The sequence below is a fragment of the Drosophila suzukii genome, chromosome X (assembly GCF_043229965.1).
Source record: "Drosophila suzukii chromosome X, CBGP_Dsuzu_IsoJpt1.0, whole genome shotgun sequence".
Lineage (NCBI taxonomy): Eukaryota > Metazoa > Arthropoda > Insecta > Diptera > Drosophilidae > Drosophila > Drosophila suzukii.
The window spans coordinates 18,136,348-18,150,133 of NC_092084.1; the positions used below are offsets into that span (position 1 = coordinate 18,136,348).

The window sequence follows — 13,786 nt, forward strand, 5'->3', positions numbered from 1 at the left end:
ACAAAAAAGTTAAAAAAAAACCTTAAGCACTACACAAATGAACCATATAATTTATGAAGGTTTGTAAATAGTTTCTCGATGAACCCATTTAGCGTCCATGGGAATGGACTACTTTATGCTGGGGCAATTTGATCTGCGAAAAGTCCAAATTGTCATTGACCACGATGCGCGGTTCGTGGATCGAAGGGGTCAATGGGATAGTTGGAATCGATGGAATCGATGAGTGTGGCAGGTGCGAAGCCGTCAAGGTGTCCACATAGAAATGCGGCCAGGGATTTCCCAGTGACGAGGAGTAGACATTGGGCACCAGCAGCAGTTGAGGTTGCTCCGAATCGGGGGCCAACTGGAGAAGCCCCGAACTAATGTGTATGGCTGGTCCATAGGCTGAAAATAAATATATAATTATTAATCTATTACTATGTTTATGCTAAGGATTTCATGATTTCTTAAAAGCGTGAAATAAAATTTGCTCCTGTTTATGCGACACAGCCGAATTCATGCTTTTTATCAATCTCAGCTGACAGAGATGCCGGACCGGTGGAAAAAGGTGCTAGCGATTATAAAACCGATTATTTTTTTCGATTCGCATGAAATAATCTTGCTTGTATTAAAGATAAAGTGTGTGCAAGCCAGTATAACATTCTTTTACCGTTTAAATTAAAGATGAAAACTAGTTTCCATTGGCACTGAATGAACAAAAAATTTGTTAAATGTAAGGTGTATTTATGTATTTATATCGATCTGGCAAGCTTTCATTTCGCGATTTCAGCCGATTCGTGTGTGCATAAACGCCATTTCGCGAATTCGGCAACACACGAAAGTTGACTATGAATTCAACCTCAAAGCGTGAAATGGTGACAATTAAACTCCGGTAACTCTATACAATTATCGGAGTTGCCAGATCGATATAAATATATAAATACAACTTACATTTAACAAATTATTTTTTCATTCAGTCCCAATAAAAACTAATTTTCATCTTTTATTTTGACGGTGGAAAAATGTTATACTGGCTTGTACACACTTTATCTTTAATATTAGAAAGATTAGTTCATGCGAATCGCTAACGCCTTTTTCCACCGGTCCGGCATCTCTGTCAGCTGAGATTGATAAAATTCATGAATTCGGTCGTGTCGCATAAACAGGAACAAATTTTATTTCACGCTTTTAAGAAATCATGAATCCCTTAGCATAAACATAGTAATAGTAAGAGTTACCGGAGTTTAATTGTGACCATTTCACGCTTTCAGGTTGAATTCATAGTCAACTGGCGTTTATGCACACACGAATCGGCTGAAATCGCGAAATGAAAGCGTGAATTCGGCATCGCATAAACACAGTATATGACTAAAGTCAAATAACGATACTCATACGCACCGTGGCTGGTCAAATGCTCCTGCTCCACCGCATGACCACTTACTAAAGTCACCACAACCACTGCCAAAATAAACAATTGAGCATTAGGCACCCAAGACCTAGCAAAATGCTCAAAGAATATCTTATTCTAAAACTGTTTTTTTTTTGTTAAAAATTATTGAAATAAAACTAAGTTAAAATGAATTTTAAAACGTGTTTGGGGGTTTAAAAAAAATTAAAATTATATTTACAATATTATATATATTTAAACTTTAAACCAGAAAGCAAGCTTAGAAACCCTTGCCCTCGTCCGATTTAAAAAAAATGTAGTTCAAAATTCTAAAATCTTTAAAAAAATGGGATACCCCAGAGTAAAAAAATATGATAAAAACCAACAAAGCTATATGTAACTTAATAATTTTTTCGGGCCAAGATTAATTATTTCCGTTAGTTACACGTAGAGTCGATTTCGAGTCTACAATTAAAACGATAGTTTTTTTATCTCAGCAACCCTATAAATGGTTCTCTGAACTTTGATAGCATCAGTCAACTCTGGTTTTACTTGTCAAAGAAAATTCAGTGTTCCTTGAAAATTGTCAGTGGTTGGTGTACGTAAAAAATAAGAAGTTGTTCTCATGACGAAGCACATTTGTCCAAAATTGGAGGAAATATTACTGGACACTTGCATTAAACAAATGGTGAGTTTTGGAGTTACACAGGCACACATTAAATAAGAATATACATATATTATATATGTAAATTCCTTAGTTGACTTGCAACAACAAATATTAGTCGAGATTTTTTGCAAGTCACCTGGAGGCATGTACAGGTTATATAAAAAGTATCTGGCTAATATCCTGCTTGCAGCCCATTTCACCAACAAGACCCCGAAAGAATTTGGAAAACTTAAAAGGGCCAAGCTTAAGAAATGGACATGGGTCTTAAGTCTTTAATCGTCAGGATTAAATAGGATTCCTGGGCCATTTCAAGAGTATCCAGATGGGTGGGTATAAAACTCCATAATGCGCCATATGGTTTTATGATTTCTTGCTACCTTTTACTATTTTACCTGAAGTTTCGCACCTGAAGACTATGTATGACCTGCCCCAAATGAGACTGTCCCAAATCTACTCGAGGGACGAGGAGATGGATATACCCAAGATAGCCAAATGAGTCAGAAAAGATCCCCAGAAGAAACCGACAAGGCAATCAAAATGTTGCCCAAGGTGATGGGAAAACCATCTGGTCGCCAGGATTTCAATAGCCTCTCGAGTCTAGTCCTCGCATATGAGCAGAAAGGGACCTCGATGTCCACTACCAGTGCCTACCAGGAGGCCACGAGGTTCTACCTGGATCAAGGACACCAGATTCCTGATAGTAGGGGCTCAACACCCTGCAGCCACCCAGATGTTGGCCAAAAAGGCGCAGAGTTTCTTCCGTGTCCTCAACGAAACGTTTTTCCAATGGGGAAACCATGGGGCTGTCGGTTTTTCACCCTGTGATCTCCCAATTGGAAAGGGACTTATTGAGGCCATCGAATAAACCCTGCCCGTTCTTGGCCTGCAACTCGGTAGCTGCCAGGTTATTGAGCCCCTCTTTCAGGATCTGAGATCCCTGGCACAGGTAGATTCTTTTGGACTGTTGGTAGGCATTGGTAGCGGTCATCCAGATCCTTCTCTGCTCTTTGGCGAAGGCCTCGATTAGGGATTTGGGTGTATCCTGTGGATGCACTCGATACCCTCATCGGGGCCTTCGCCCATTCGCCAGCCTAGCGAACCACACCATCAGGATCTGGAATACCTGACCCAAAGGATCCAACGACTGCCATGATGAGTACCGCATCCGTATGCAGGAGCAACGATCCCAAAAGCATCAGGAGCTCATTAAGGAGGCGGAGGCTCGGGCTAAATATGAAAATGCATATCTCCAAATGGATATGGTTAATAAAATAAACAAAAAATAAAATAATATAAAAATAAATGTTTAATAATTACTACTCATCATAATAGAACATTTTGAGCCAAAGTCCGTAATCATTATGTGTTTTATTTTAAAATTCAAAATATAATCCCTATTTTTTATCAAAAAAATTAATATTTTTGAGTTTGGCATTTGCCTATGCAGATTTTTCATGATTTTTTGCGTAGACCCCTGGCAAAGTTTCATTCCTATATGATTAGGCACACATTAATATTGCAATTAAGCCCAAAAACATTTCACAAAATATTTTTATAGCAAGTTTATTAAGTGTCTGTGTAAGAAATAAAATACCAGAAAACAAAAAAGTTAAAAAAAAACCTTAAGCACTACACAAATGAACCATATAATTTATGAAGGTTTGTAAATAGTTTCTCGATGAACCCATTTAGCGTCCATGGGAATGGACTACTTTATGCTGGGGCAATTTGATCTGCGAAAAGTCCACATTGTCATTGACCACGATGCGCGGTTCGTGGATCGAAGGGGTCAATGGGATAGTTGGAATCGATGGAATCGATGAGTGTGGCAGGTGCGAAGCCGTCAAGGTGTCCACATAGAAATGCGGCCAGGGATTTCCCAGTGACGAGGAGTAGACATTGGGCACCAGCAGCAGTTGAGGTTGCTCCGAATCGGGGGCCAACTGGAGAAGCCCCGAACTAATGTGTATGGCTGGTCCATAGGCTGAAAATAAATATATAATTATTAATCTATTACTATGTTTATGCTAAGGATTTCATGATTTCTTAAAAGCGTGAAATAAAATTTGCTCCTGTTTATGCGACACAGCCGAATTCATGCTTTTTATCAATCTCAGCTGACAGAGATGCCGGACCGGTGGAAAAAGGTGCTAGCGATTATAAAACCGATTATTTTTTTCGATTCGCATGAAATAATCTTGCTTGTATTAAAGATAAAGTGTGTGCAAGCCAGTACAACATTCTTTTACCGTTTAAATTAAAGATGAAAACTAGTTTCCATTGGCACTGAATGAACAAAAAATTTGTTAAATGTAAGGTGTATTTATGTATTTATATCGATCTGGCAAGCTTTCATTTCGCGATTTCAGCCGATTCGTGTGTGCATAAACACCATTTTGTGAATTCGGCAACACACGAAAGTTGACCATGAATTCAACCTCAAAGCGTGAAATGGTGACAATTAAACTCCGGTAACTCTATACAATTATCGGAGTTGCCAGATCGATATAAATATATAAATACAACTTACATTTAACAAATTATTTTTTCATTCAGTCCCAATAAAAACTAATTTTCATCTTTTATTTTGACGGTGGAAAAATGTTATACTGGCTTGTACACACTTTATCTTTAATATTAGAAAGATTAGTTCATGCGAATCGCTAACGCCTTTTTCCACCGGTCCGGCATCTCTGTCAGCTGAGATTGATAAAATTCATGAATTCGGTCGTGTCGCATAAACAGGAACAAATTTTATTTCACGCTTTTAAGAAATCATGAATCCCTTAGCATAAACATAGTAATAGTAAGAGTTACCGGAGTTTAATTGTGACCATTTCACGCTTTCAGGTTGAATTCATAGTCAACTGGCGTTTATGCACACACGAATCGGCTGAAATCGCGAAATGAAAGCGTGAATTCGGCATCGCATAAACACAGTATATGACTAAAGTCAAATAACGATACTCATACGCACCGTGGCTGGTCAAATGCTCCTGCTCCACCGCATGACCACTTACTAAAGTCACCACAACCACTGCCAAAATAAACAATTGAGCATTAGGCACCCAAGACCTAGCAAAATGCTCAAAGAATATCTTATTCTAAAACTGTTTTTTTTTTGTTAAAAATTATTGAAATAAAACTAAGTTAAAATGAATTTTAAAACGTGTTTGGGGGTTTAAAAAAAATTAAAATTATATTTACAATATTATATATATTTAAACTTTAAACCAGAAAGCAAGCTTAGAAACCCTTGCCCTCGTCCGATTTAAAAAAAATGTAGTTCAAAATTCTAAAATCTTTAAAAAAATGGGATACCCCAGAGTAAAAAAATATGATAAAAACCAACAAAGCTATATGTAACTTAATAATTTTTTCGGACCAAGATTAATTATTTCCGTTAGTTACACGTAGAGTCGATTTCGAGTCTACAATTAAAACGATAGTTTTTTTATCTCAGCAACCCTATAAATGGTTCTCTGAACTTTGATAGCATCAGTCAACTCTGGTTTTACTTGTCAAAGAAAATTCAGTGTTCCTTGAAAATTGTCAGTGGTTGGTGTACGTAAAAAATAAGAAGTTGTTCTCATGACGAAGCACATTTGTCCAAAATTGGAGGAAATATTACTGGACACTTGCATTAAACAAATGGTGAGTTTTGGAGTTACACAGGCACACATTAAATAAGAATATACATATATTATATATGTAAATTCCTTAGTTGACTTGCAACAACAAATATTAGTCGAGATTTTTTGCAAGTCACCTGGAGGCATGTACAGGTTATATAAAAAGTATCTGGCTAATATCCTGCTTGCAGCCCATTTCACCAACAAGACCCCGAAAGAATTTGGAAAACTTAAAAGGGCCAAGCTTAAGAAATGGACATGGGTCTTAAGTCTTTAATCGTCAGGATTAAATAGGATTCCTGGGCCATTTCAAGAGTATCCAGATGGGTGGGTATAAAACTCCATAATGCGCCATATGGTTTTATGATTTCTTGCTACCTTTTACTATTTTACCTGAAGTTTCGCACCTGAAGACTATGTATGACCTGCCCCAAATGAGACTGTCCCAAATCTACTCGAGGGACGAGGAGATGGATATACCCAAGATAGCCAAATGAGTCAGAAAAGATCCCCAGAAGAAACCGACAAGGCAATCAAAATGTTGCCCAAGGTGATGGGAAAACCATCTGGTCGCCAGGATTTCAATAGCCTCTCGAGTCTAGTCCTCGCATATGAGCAGAAAGGGACCTCGATGTCCACTACCAGTGCCTACCAGGAGGCCACGAGGTTCTACCTGGATCAAGGACACCAGATTCCTGATAGTAGGGGCTCAACACCCTGCAGCCACCCAGATGTTGGCCAAAAAGACGCAGAGTTTCTTCCGTGTCCTCAACGAAACGTTTTTCCAATGGGGAAACCATGGGGCTGTCGGTTTTTCACCCTGTGATCTCCCAATTGGAAAGGGACTTATTGAGGCCATCGAATAAACCCTGCCCGTTCTTGGCCTGCAACTCGGTAGCTGCCAGGTTATTGAGCCCCTCTTTCAGGATCTGAGATCCCTGGCACAGGTAGATTCTTTTGGACTGTTGGTAGGCATTGGTAGCGGTCATCCAGATCCTTCTCTGCTCTTTGGCGAAGGCCTCGATTAGGGATTTGGGTGTATCCTGTGGATGCACTCGATACCCTCATCGGGGCCTTCGCCCATTCGCCAGCCTAGCGAACCACACCATCAGGATCTGGAGTACCTGACCCAAAGGATCCAACGACTGCCATGATGAGTACCGCATCCGTATGCAGGAGCAACGATCCCAAAAGCATCAGGAGCTCATTAAGGAGGCGGAGGCTCGGGCTAAATATGAAAATGCATATCTCCAAATGGATATGGTTAATAAAATAAACAAAAAATAAAATAATATAAAAATAAATGTTTAATAATTACTACTCATCATAATAGAACATTTTGAGCCAAAGTCCGTAATCATTATGTGTTTTATTTTAAAATTCAAAATATAATCCCTATTTTTTATCAAAAAAATTAATATTTTTGAGTTTGGCATTTGCCTATGCAGATTTTTCATGATTTTTTGCGTAGACCCCTGGCAAAGTTTCATTCCTATATGATTAGGCACACATTAATATTGCAATTAAGCCCAAAAACATTTCACAAAATATTTTTATAGCAAGTTTATTAAGTGTCTGTGTAAGAAATAAAATACCAGAAAACAAAAAAGTTAAAAAAAAACCTTAAGCACTACACAAATGAACCATATAATTTATGAAGGTTTGTAAATAGTTTCTCGATGAACCCATTTAGCGTCCATGGGAATGGACTACTTTATGCTGGGGCAATTTGATCTGCGAAAAGTCCACATTGTCATTGACCACGATGCGCGGTTCGTGGATCGAAGGGGTCAATGGGATAGTTGGAATCGATGGAATCGATGAGTGTGGCAGGTGCGAAGCCGTCAAGGTGTCCACATAGAAATGCGGCCAGGGATTTCCCAGTGACGAGGAGTAGACATTGGGCACCAGCAGCAGTTGAGGTTGCTCCGAATCGGGGGCCAACTGGAGAAGCCCCGAACTAATGTGTATGGCTGGTCCATAGGCTGAAAATAAATATATAATTATTAATCTATTACTATGTTTATGCTAAGGATTTCATGATTTCTTAAAAGCGTGAAATAAAATTTGCTCCTGTTTATGCGACACAGCCGAATTCATGCTTTTTATCAATCTCAGCTGACAGAGATGCCGGACCGGTGGAAAAAGGTGCTAGCGATTATAAAACCGATTATTTTTTTCGATTCGCATGAAATAATCTTGCTTGTATTAAAGATAAAGTGTGTGCAAGCCAGTATAACATTCTTTTACCGTTTAAATTAAAGATGAAAACTAGTTTCCATTGGCACTGAATGAACAAAAAATTTGTTAAATGTAAGGTGTATTTATGTATTTATATCGATCTGGCAAGCTTTCATTTCGCGATTTCAGCCGATTCGTGTGTGCATAAACGCCATTTCGCGAATTCGGCAACACACGAAAGTTGACTATGAATTCAACCTCAAAGCGTGAAATGGTGTCAATTAAACTCCGGTAACTCTATACAATTATCGGAGTTGCCAGATCGATATAAATATATAAGTACAACTTACATTTAACAAATTATTTTTTCATTCAGTCCCAATAAAAACTAATTTTCATCTTTTATTTTGACGGTGGAAAAATGTTATACTGGCTTGTACACACTTTATCTTTAATATTAGAAAGTTCATGCGAATCGCTAACGCCTTTTTCCACCGGTCCGGCATCTCTGTCAGCTGAGATTGATAAAATTCATGAATTCGGTCGTGTCGCATAAACAGGAACAAATTTTATTTCACGCTTTTAAGAAATCATGAATCCCTTAGCATAAACATAGTAATAGTAAGAGTTACCGAAGTTTAATTGTGACCATTTCACGCTTTCAGGTTGAATTCATAGTCAACTGGCGTTTATGCACACACGAATCGGCTGAAATCGCGAAATGAAAGCGTGAATTCGGCATCGCATAAACACAGTATATGACTAAAGTCAAATAACGATACTCATACGCACCGTGGCTGGTCAAATGCTCCTGCTCCACCGCATGACCACTTACTAAAGTCACCACAACCACTGCCAAAATAAACAATTGAGCATTAGGCACCCAAGACCTAGCAAAATGCTCAAAGAATATCTTATTCTAAAACTGTTTTTTTTTTGTTAAAAATTATTGAAATAAAACTAAGTTAAAATGAATTTTAAAACGTGTTTGGGGGTTTAAAAAAAATTAAAATTATATTTACAATATTATATATATTTAAACTTTAAACCAGAAAGCAAGCTTAGAAACCCTTGCCCTCGTCCGATTTAAAAAAAATGTAGTTCAAAATTCTAAAATCTTTAAAAAAATGGGATACCCCAGAGTAAAAAAATATGATAAAAACCAACAAAGCTATATGTAACTTAATAATTTTTTCGGGCCAAGATTAATTATTTCCGTTAGTTACACGTAGAGTCGATTTCGAGTCTACAATTAAAACGATAGTTTTTTTATCTCAGCAACCCTATAAATGGTTCTCTGAACTTTGATAGCATCAGTCAACTCTGGTTTTACTTGTCAAAGAAAATTCAGTGTTCCTTGAAAATTGTCAGTGGTTGGTGTACGTAAAAAATAAGAAGTTGTTCTCATGACGAAGCACATTTGTCCAAAATTGGAGGAAATATTACTGGACACTTGCATTAAACAAATGGTGAGTTTTGGAGTTACACAGGCACACATTAAATAAGAATATACATATATTATATATGTAAATTCCTTAGTTGACTTGCAACAACAAATATTAGTCGAGATTTTTTGCAAGTCACCTGGAGGCATGTACAGGTTATATAAAAAGTATCTGGCTAATATCCTGCTTGCAGCCCATTTCACCAACAAGACCCCGAAAGAATTTGGAAAACTTAAAAGGGCCAAGCTTAAGAAATGGACATGGGTCTTAAGTCTTTAATCGTCAGGATTAAATAGGATTCCTGGGCCATTTCAAGAGTATCCAGATGGGTGGGTATAAAACTCCATAATGCGCCATATGGTTTTATGATTTCTTGCTACCTTTTACTATTTTACCTGAAGTTTCGCACCTGAAGACTATGTATGACCTGCCCCAAATGAGACTGTCCCAAATCTACTCGAGGGACGAGGAGATGGATATACCCAAGATAGCCAAATGAGTCAGAAAAGATCCCCAGAAGAAACCGACAAGGCAATCAAAATGTTGCCCAAGGTGATGGGAAAACCATCTGGTCGCCAGGATTTCAATAGCCTCTCGAGTCTAGTCCTCGCATATGAGCAGAAAGGGACCTCGATGTCCACTACCAGTGCCTACCAGGAGGCCACGAGGTTCTACCTGGATCAAGGACACCAGATTCCTGATAGTAGGGGCTCAACACCCTGCAGCCACCCAGATGTTGGCCAAAAAGACGCAGAGTTTCTTCCGTGTCCTCAACGAAACGTTTTTCCAATGGGGAAACCATGGGGCTGTCGGTTTTTCACCCTGTGATCTCCCAATTGGAAAGGGACTTATTGAGGCCATCGAATAAACCCTGCCCGTTCTTGGCCTGCAACTCGGTAGCTGCCAGGTTATTGAGCCCCTCTTTCAGGATCTGAGATCCCTGGCACAGGTAGATTCTTTTGGACTGTTGGTAGGCATTGGTAGCGGTCATCCAGATCCTTCTCTGCTCTTTGGCGAAGGCCTCGATTAGGGATTTGGGTGTATCCTGTGGATGCACTCGATACCCTCATCGGGGCCTTCGCCCATTCGCCAGCCTAGCGAACCACACCATCAGGATCTGGAGTACCTGACCCAAAGGATCCAACGACTGCCATGATGAGTACCGCATCCGTATGCAGGAGCAACGATCCCAAAAGCATCAGGAGCTCATTAAGGAGGCGGAGGCTCGGGCTAAATATGAAAATGCATATCTCCAAATGGATATGGTTAATAAAATAAACAAAAAATAAAATAATATAAAAATAAATGTTTAATAATTACTACTCATCATAATAGAACATTTTGAGCCAAAGTCCGTAATCATTATGTGTTTTATTTTAAAATTCAAAATATAATCCCTATTTTTTATCAAAAAAATTAATATTTTTGAGTTTGGCATTTGCCTATGCAGATTTTTCATGATTTTTTGCGTAGACCCCTGGCAAAGTTTCATTCCTATATGATTAGGCACACATTAATATTGCAATTAAGCCCAAAAACATTTCACAAAATATTTTTATAGCAAGTTTATTAAGTGTCTGTGTAAGAAATAAAATACCAGAAAACAAAAAAGTTAAAAAAAAACCTTAAGCACTACACAAATGAACCATATAATTTATGAAGGTTTGTAAATAGTTTCTCGATGAACCCATTTAGCGTCCATGGGAATGGACTACTTTATGCTGGGGCAATTTGATCTGCGAAAAGTCCACATTGTCATTGACCACGATGCGCGGTTCGTGGATCGAAGGGGTCAATGGGATAGTTGGAATCGATGGAATCGATGAGTGTGGCAGGTGCGAAGCCGTCAAGGTGTCCACATAGAAATGCGGCCAGGGATTTCCCAGTGACGAGGAGTAGACATTGGGCACCAGCAGCAGTTGAGGTTGCTCCGAATCGGGGGCCAACTGGAGAAGCCCCGAACTAATGTGTATGGCTGGTCCATAGGCTGAAAATAAATATATAATTATTAATCTATTACTATGTTTATGCTAAGGATTTCATGATTTCTTAAAAGCGTGAAATAAAATTTGCTCCTGTTTATGCGACACAGCCGAATTCATGCTTTTTATCAATCTCAGCTGACAGAGATGCCGGACCGGTGGAAAAAGGTGCTAGCGATTATAAAACCGATTATTTTTTTCGATTCGCATGAAATAATCTTGCTTGTATTAAAGATAAAGTGTGTGCAAGCCAGTATAACATTCTTTTACCGTTTAAATTAAAGATGAAAACTAGTTTCCATTGGCACTGAATGAACAAAAAATTTGTTAAATGTAAGGTGTATTTATGTATTTATATCGATCTGGCAAGCTTTCATTTCGCGATTTCAGCCGATTCGTGTGTGCATAAACGCCATTTCGCGAATTCGGCAACACACGAAAGTTGACTATGAATTCAACCTCAAAGCGTGAAATGGTGTCAATTAAACTCCGGTAACTCTATACAATTATCGGAGTTGCCAGATCGATATAAATATATAAGTACAACTTACATTTAACAAATTATTTTTTCATTCAGTCCCAATAAAAACTAATTTTCATCTTTTATTTTGACGGTGGAAAAATGTTATACTGGCTTGTACACACTTTATCTTTAATATTAGAAAGTTCATGCGAATCGCTAACGCCTTTTTCCACCGGTCCGGCATCTCTGTCAGCTGAGATTGATAAAATTCATGAATTCGGTCGTGTCGCATAAACAGGAACAAATTTTATTTCACGCTTTTAAGAAATCATGAATCCCTTAGCATAAACATAGTAATAGTAAGAGTTACCGGAGTTTAATTGTGACCATTTCACGCTTTCAGGTTGAATTCATAGTCAACTGGCGTTTATGCACACACGAATCGGCTGAAATCGCGAAATGAAAGCGTGAATTCGGCATCGCATAAACACAGTATATGACTAAAGTCAAATAACGATACTCATACGCACCGTGGCTGGTCAAATGCTCCTGCTCCACCGCATGACCACTTACTAAAGTCACCACAACCACTGCCAAAATAAACAATTGAGCATTAGGCACCCAAGACCTAGCAAAATGCTCAAAGAATATCTTATTCTAAAACTGTTTTTTTTTTGTTAAAAATTATTGAAATAAAACTAAGTTAAAATGAATTTTAAAACGTGTTTGGGGGTTTAAAAAAAATTAAAATTATATTTACAATATTATATATATTTAAACTTTAAACCAGAAAGCAAGCTTAGAAACCCTTGCCCTCGTCCGATTTAAAAAAAATGTAGTTCAAAATTCTAAAATCTTTAAAAAAATGGGATACCCCAGAGTAAAAAAATATGATAAAAACCAACAAAGCTATATGTAACTTAATAATTTTTTCGGGCCAAGATTAATTATTTCCGTTAGTTACACGTAGAGTCGATTTCGAGTCTACAATTAAAACGATAGTTTTTTTATCTCAGCAACCCTATAAATGGTTCTCTGAACTTTGATAGCATCAGTCAACTCTGGTTTTACTTGTCAAAGAAAATTCAGTGTTCCTTGAAAATTGTCAGTGGTTGGTGTACGTAAAAAATAAGAAGTTGTTCTCATGACGAAGCACATTTGTCCAAAATTGGAGGAAATATTACTGGACACTTGCATTAAACAAATGGTGAGTTTTGGAGTTACACAGGCACACATTAAATAAGAATATACATATATTATATATGTAAATTCCTTAGTTGACTTGCAACAACAAATATTAGTCGAGATTTTTTGCAAGTCACCTGGAGGCATGTACAGGTTATATAAAAAGTATCTGGCTAATATCCTGCTTGCAGCCCATTTCACCAACAAGACCCCGAAAGAATTTGGAAAACTTAAAAGGGCCAAGCTTAAGAAATGGACATGGGTCTTAAGTCTTTAATCGTCAGGATTAAATAGGATTCCTGGGCCATTTCAAGAGTATCCAGATGGGTGGGTATAAAACTCCATAATGCGCCATATGGTTTTATGATTTCTTGCTACCTTTTACTATTTTACCTGAAGTTTCGCACCTGAAGACTATGTATGACCTGCCCCAAATGAGACTGTCCCAAATCTACTCGAGGGACGAGGAGATGGATATACCCAAGATAGCCAAATGAGTCAGAAAAGATCCCCAGAAGAAACCGACAAGGCAATCAAAATGTTGCCCAAGGTGATGGGAAAACCATCTGGTCGCCAGGATTTCAATAGCCTCTCGAGTCTAGTCCTCGCATATGAGCAGAAAGGGACCTCGATGTCCACTACCAGTGCCTACCAGGAGGCCACGAGGTTCTACCTGGATCAAGGACACCAGATTCCTGATAGTAGGGGCTCAACACCCTGCAGCCACCCAGATGTTGGCCAAAAAGACGCAGAGTTTCTTCCGTGTCCTCAACGAAACGTTTTTCCAATGGGGAAACCATGGGGCTGTCGGTTTTTCACCCTGTGATCTCCCAATTGGAAAGGGACTTATTGAGGCCATCGAATA

The 13,786-nt window shown here is 38.3% G+C and overlaps 2 protein-coding genes and 4 long non-coding RNA genes across 10 annotated transcripts; 4 read left to right on the forward strand and 2 right to left on the reverse strand.

Annotated features, from left to right (window-relative positions):
• Nucleotides 1–2: 2 nt before the first annotated feature.
• LOC139353355 (uncharacterized) lies at nt 3–1,899 on the reverse strand. The gene is made up of 3 exons (XM_070997294.1): nt 1,868–1,899; nt 1,378–1,475; nt 3–384 (listed from the first exon to the last, which is right to left on the reverse strand). The coding sequence occupies exons 1-3, from the start codon at nt 1,897–1,899 to the stop codon at nt 89–91; spliced, it is 426 nt and encodes a 141-aa protein (XP_070853395.1). The 3' UTR covers nt 3–88.
• An 8-nt stretch (nt 1,900–1,907) lies between these two features.
• On the forward strand, nt 1,908–3,162 carry LOC136117346 (uncharacterized). 2 transcript variants are annotated; one of them, XR_010654883.2, is made up of 3 exons: nt 1,908–2,054; nt 2,224–2,359; nt 2,432–3,157. It is a non-coding gene; the product is annotated as an uncharacterized lncRNA (long non-coding RNA). The 2 variants fall into 2 exon arrangements; XR_011604703.1 differs by having other exon boundaries at nt 1,923–2,054; nt 2,125–2,359; nt 2,432–3,162.
• A 102-nt stretch (nt 3,163–3,264) lies between these two features.
• LOC139353356 (uncharacterized) lies at nt 3,265–4,132 on the reverse strand. The gene is made up of 2 exons (XM_070997295.1): nt 4,121–4,132; nt 3,265–4,060 (listed from the first exon to the last, which is right to left on the reverse strand). The coding sequence occupies exons 1-2, from the start codon at nt 4,130–4,132 to the stop codon at nt 3,722–3,724; spliced, it is 351 nt and encodes a 116-aa protein (XP_070853396.1). The 3' UTR covers nt 3,265–3,721.
• A 1,408-nt stretch (nt 4,133–5,540) lies between these two features.
• Nucleotides 5,541–6,398, forward strand: LOC136117361 (uncharacterized). Of its 2 annotated transcripts, none has more exons than XR_010654918.2 (3): nt 5,541–5,687; nt 5,857–5,992; nt 6,065–6,398. It is a non-coding gene; the product is annotated as an uncharacterized lncRNA (long non-coding RNA). The 2 variants fall into 2 exon arrangements; XR_010654917.2 differs by having other exon boundaries at nt 5,551–5,687; nt 5,758–5,992.
• A 2,770-nt stretch (nt 6,399–9,168) lies between these two features.
• LOC136117362 (uncharacterized) lies at nt 9,169–10,026 on the forward strand. 2 transcript variants are annotated; one of them, XR_011604794.1, is made up of 3 exons: nt 9,169–9,315; nt 9,485–9,620; nt 9,693–10,026. It is a non-coding gene; the product is annotated as an uncharacterized lncRNA (long non-coding RNA). The 2 variants fall into 2 exon arrangements; XR_010654919.2 differs by having other exon boundaries at nt 9,184–9,315; nt 9,386–9,620.
• A 2,770-nt stretch (nt 10,027–12,796) lies between these two features.
• LOC136117330 (uncharacterized) lies at nt 12,797–13,654 on the forward strand. Of its 2 annotated transcripts, none has more exons than XR_010654845.2 (3): nt 12,797–12,943; nt 13,113–13,248; nt 13,321–13,654. It is a non-coding gene; the product is annotated as an uncharacterized lncRNA (long non-coding RNA). The 2 variants fall into 2 exon arrangements; XR_010654844.2 differs by having other exon boundaries at nt 12,812–12,943; nt 13,014–13,248.
• The last annotated feature ends 132 nt before the right edge of the window (nt 13,655–13,786 follow it).

Excerpts from the sequence above, each read along its gene's own strand:
- LOC139353355 (XM_070997294.1), bottom strand. The coding sequence starts at position 1,899 with ATGCTATCAAAGTTCAGAGAACCATTTATAGG. Across the intron at positions 1,476-1,867 it reads TTCAGAGAACCATTTATAGG|GTCTTGGGTGCCTAATGCTC; the intron begins GTTGCTGAGATA and ends GCATTTTGCTAG. Across the intron at positions 385-1,377 it reads GGAGCATTTGACCAGCCACG|CCTATGGACCAGCCATACAC; the intron begins GTGCGTATGAGT and ends ATTTATTTTCAG.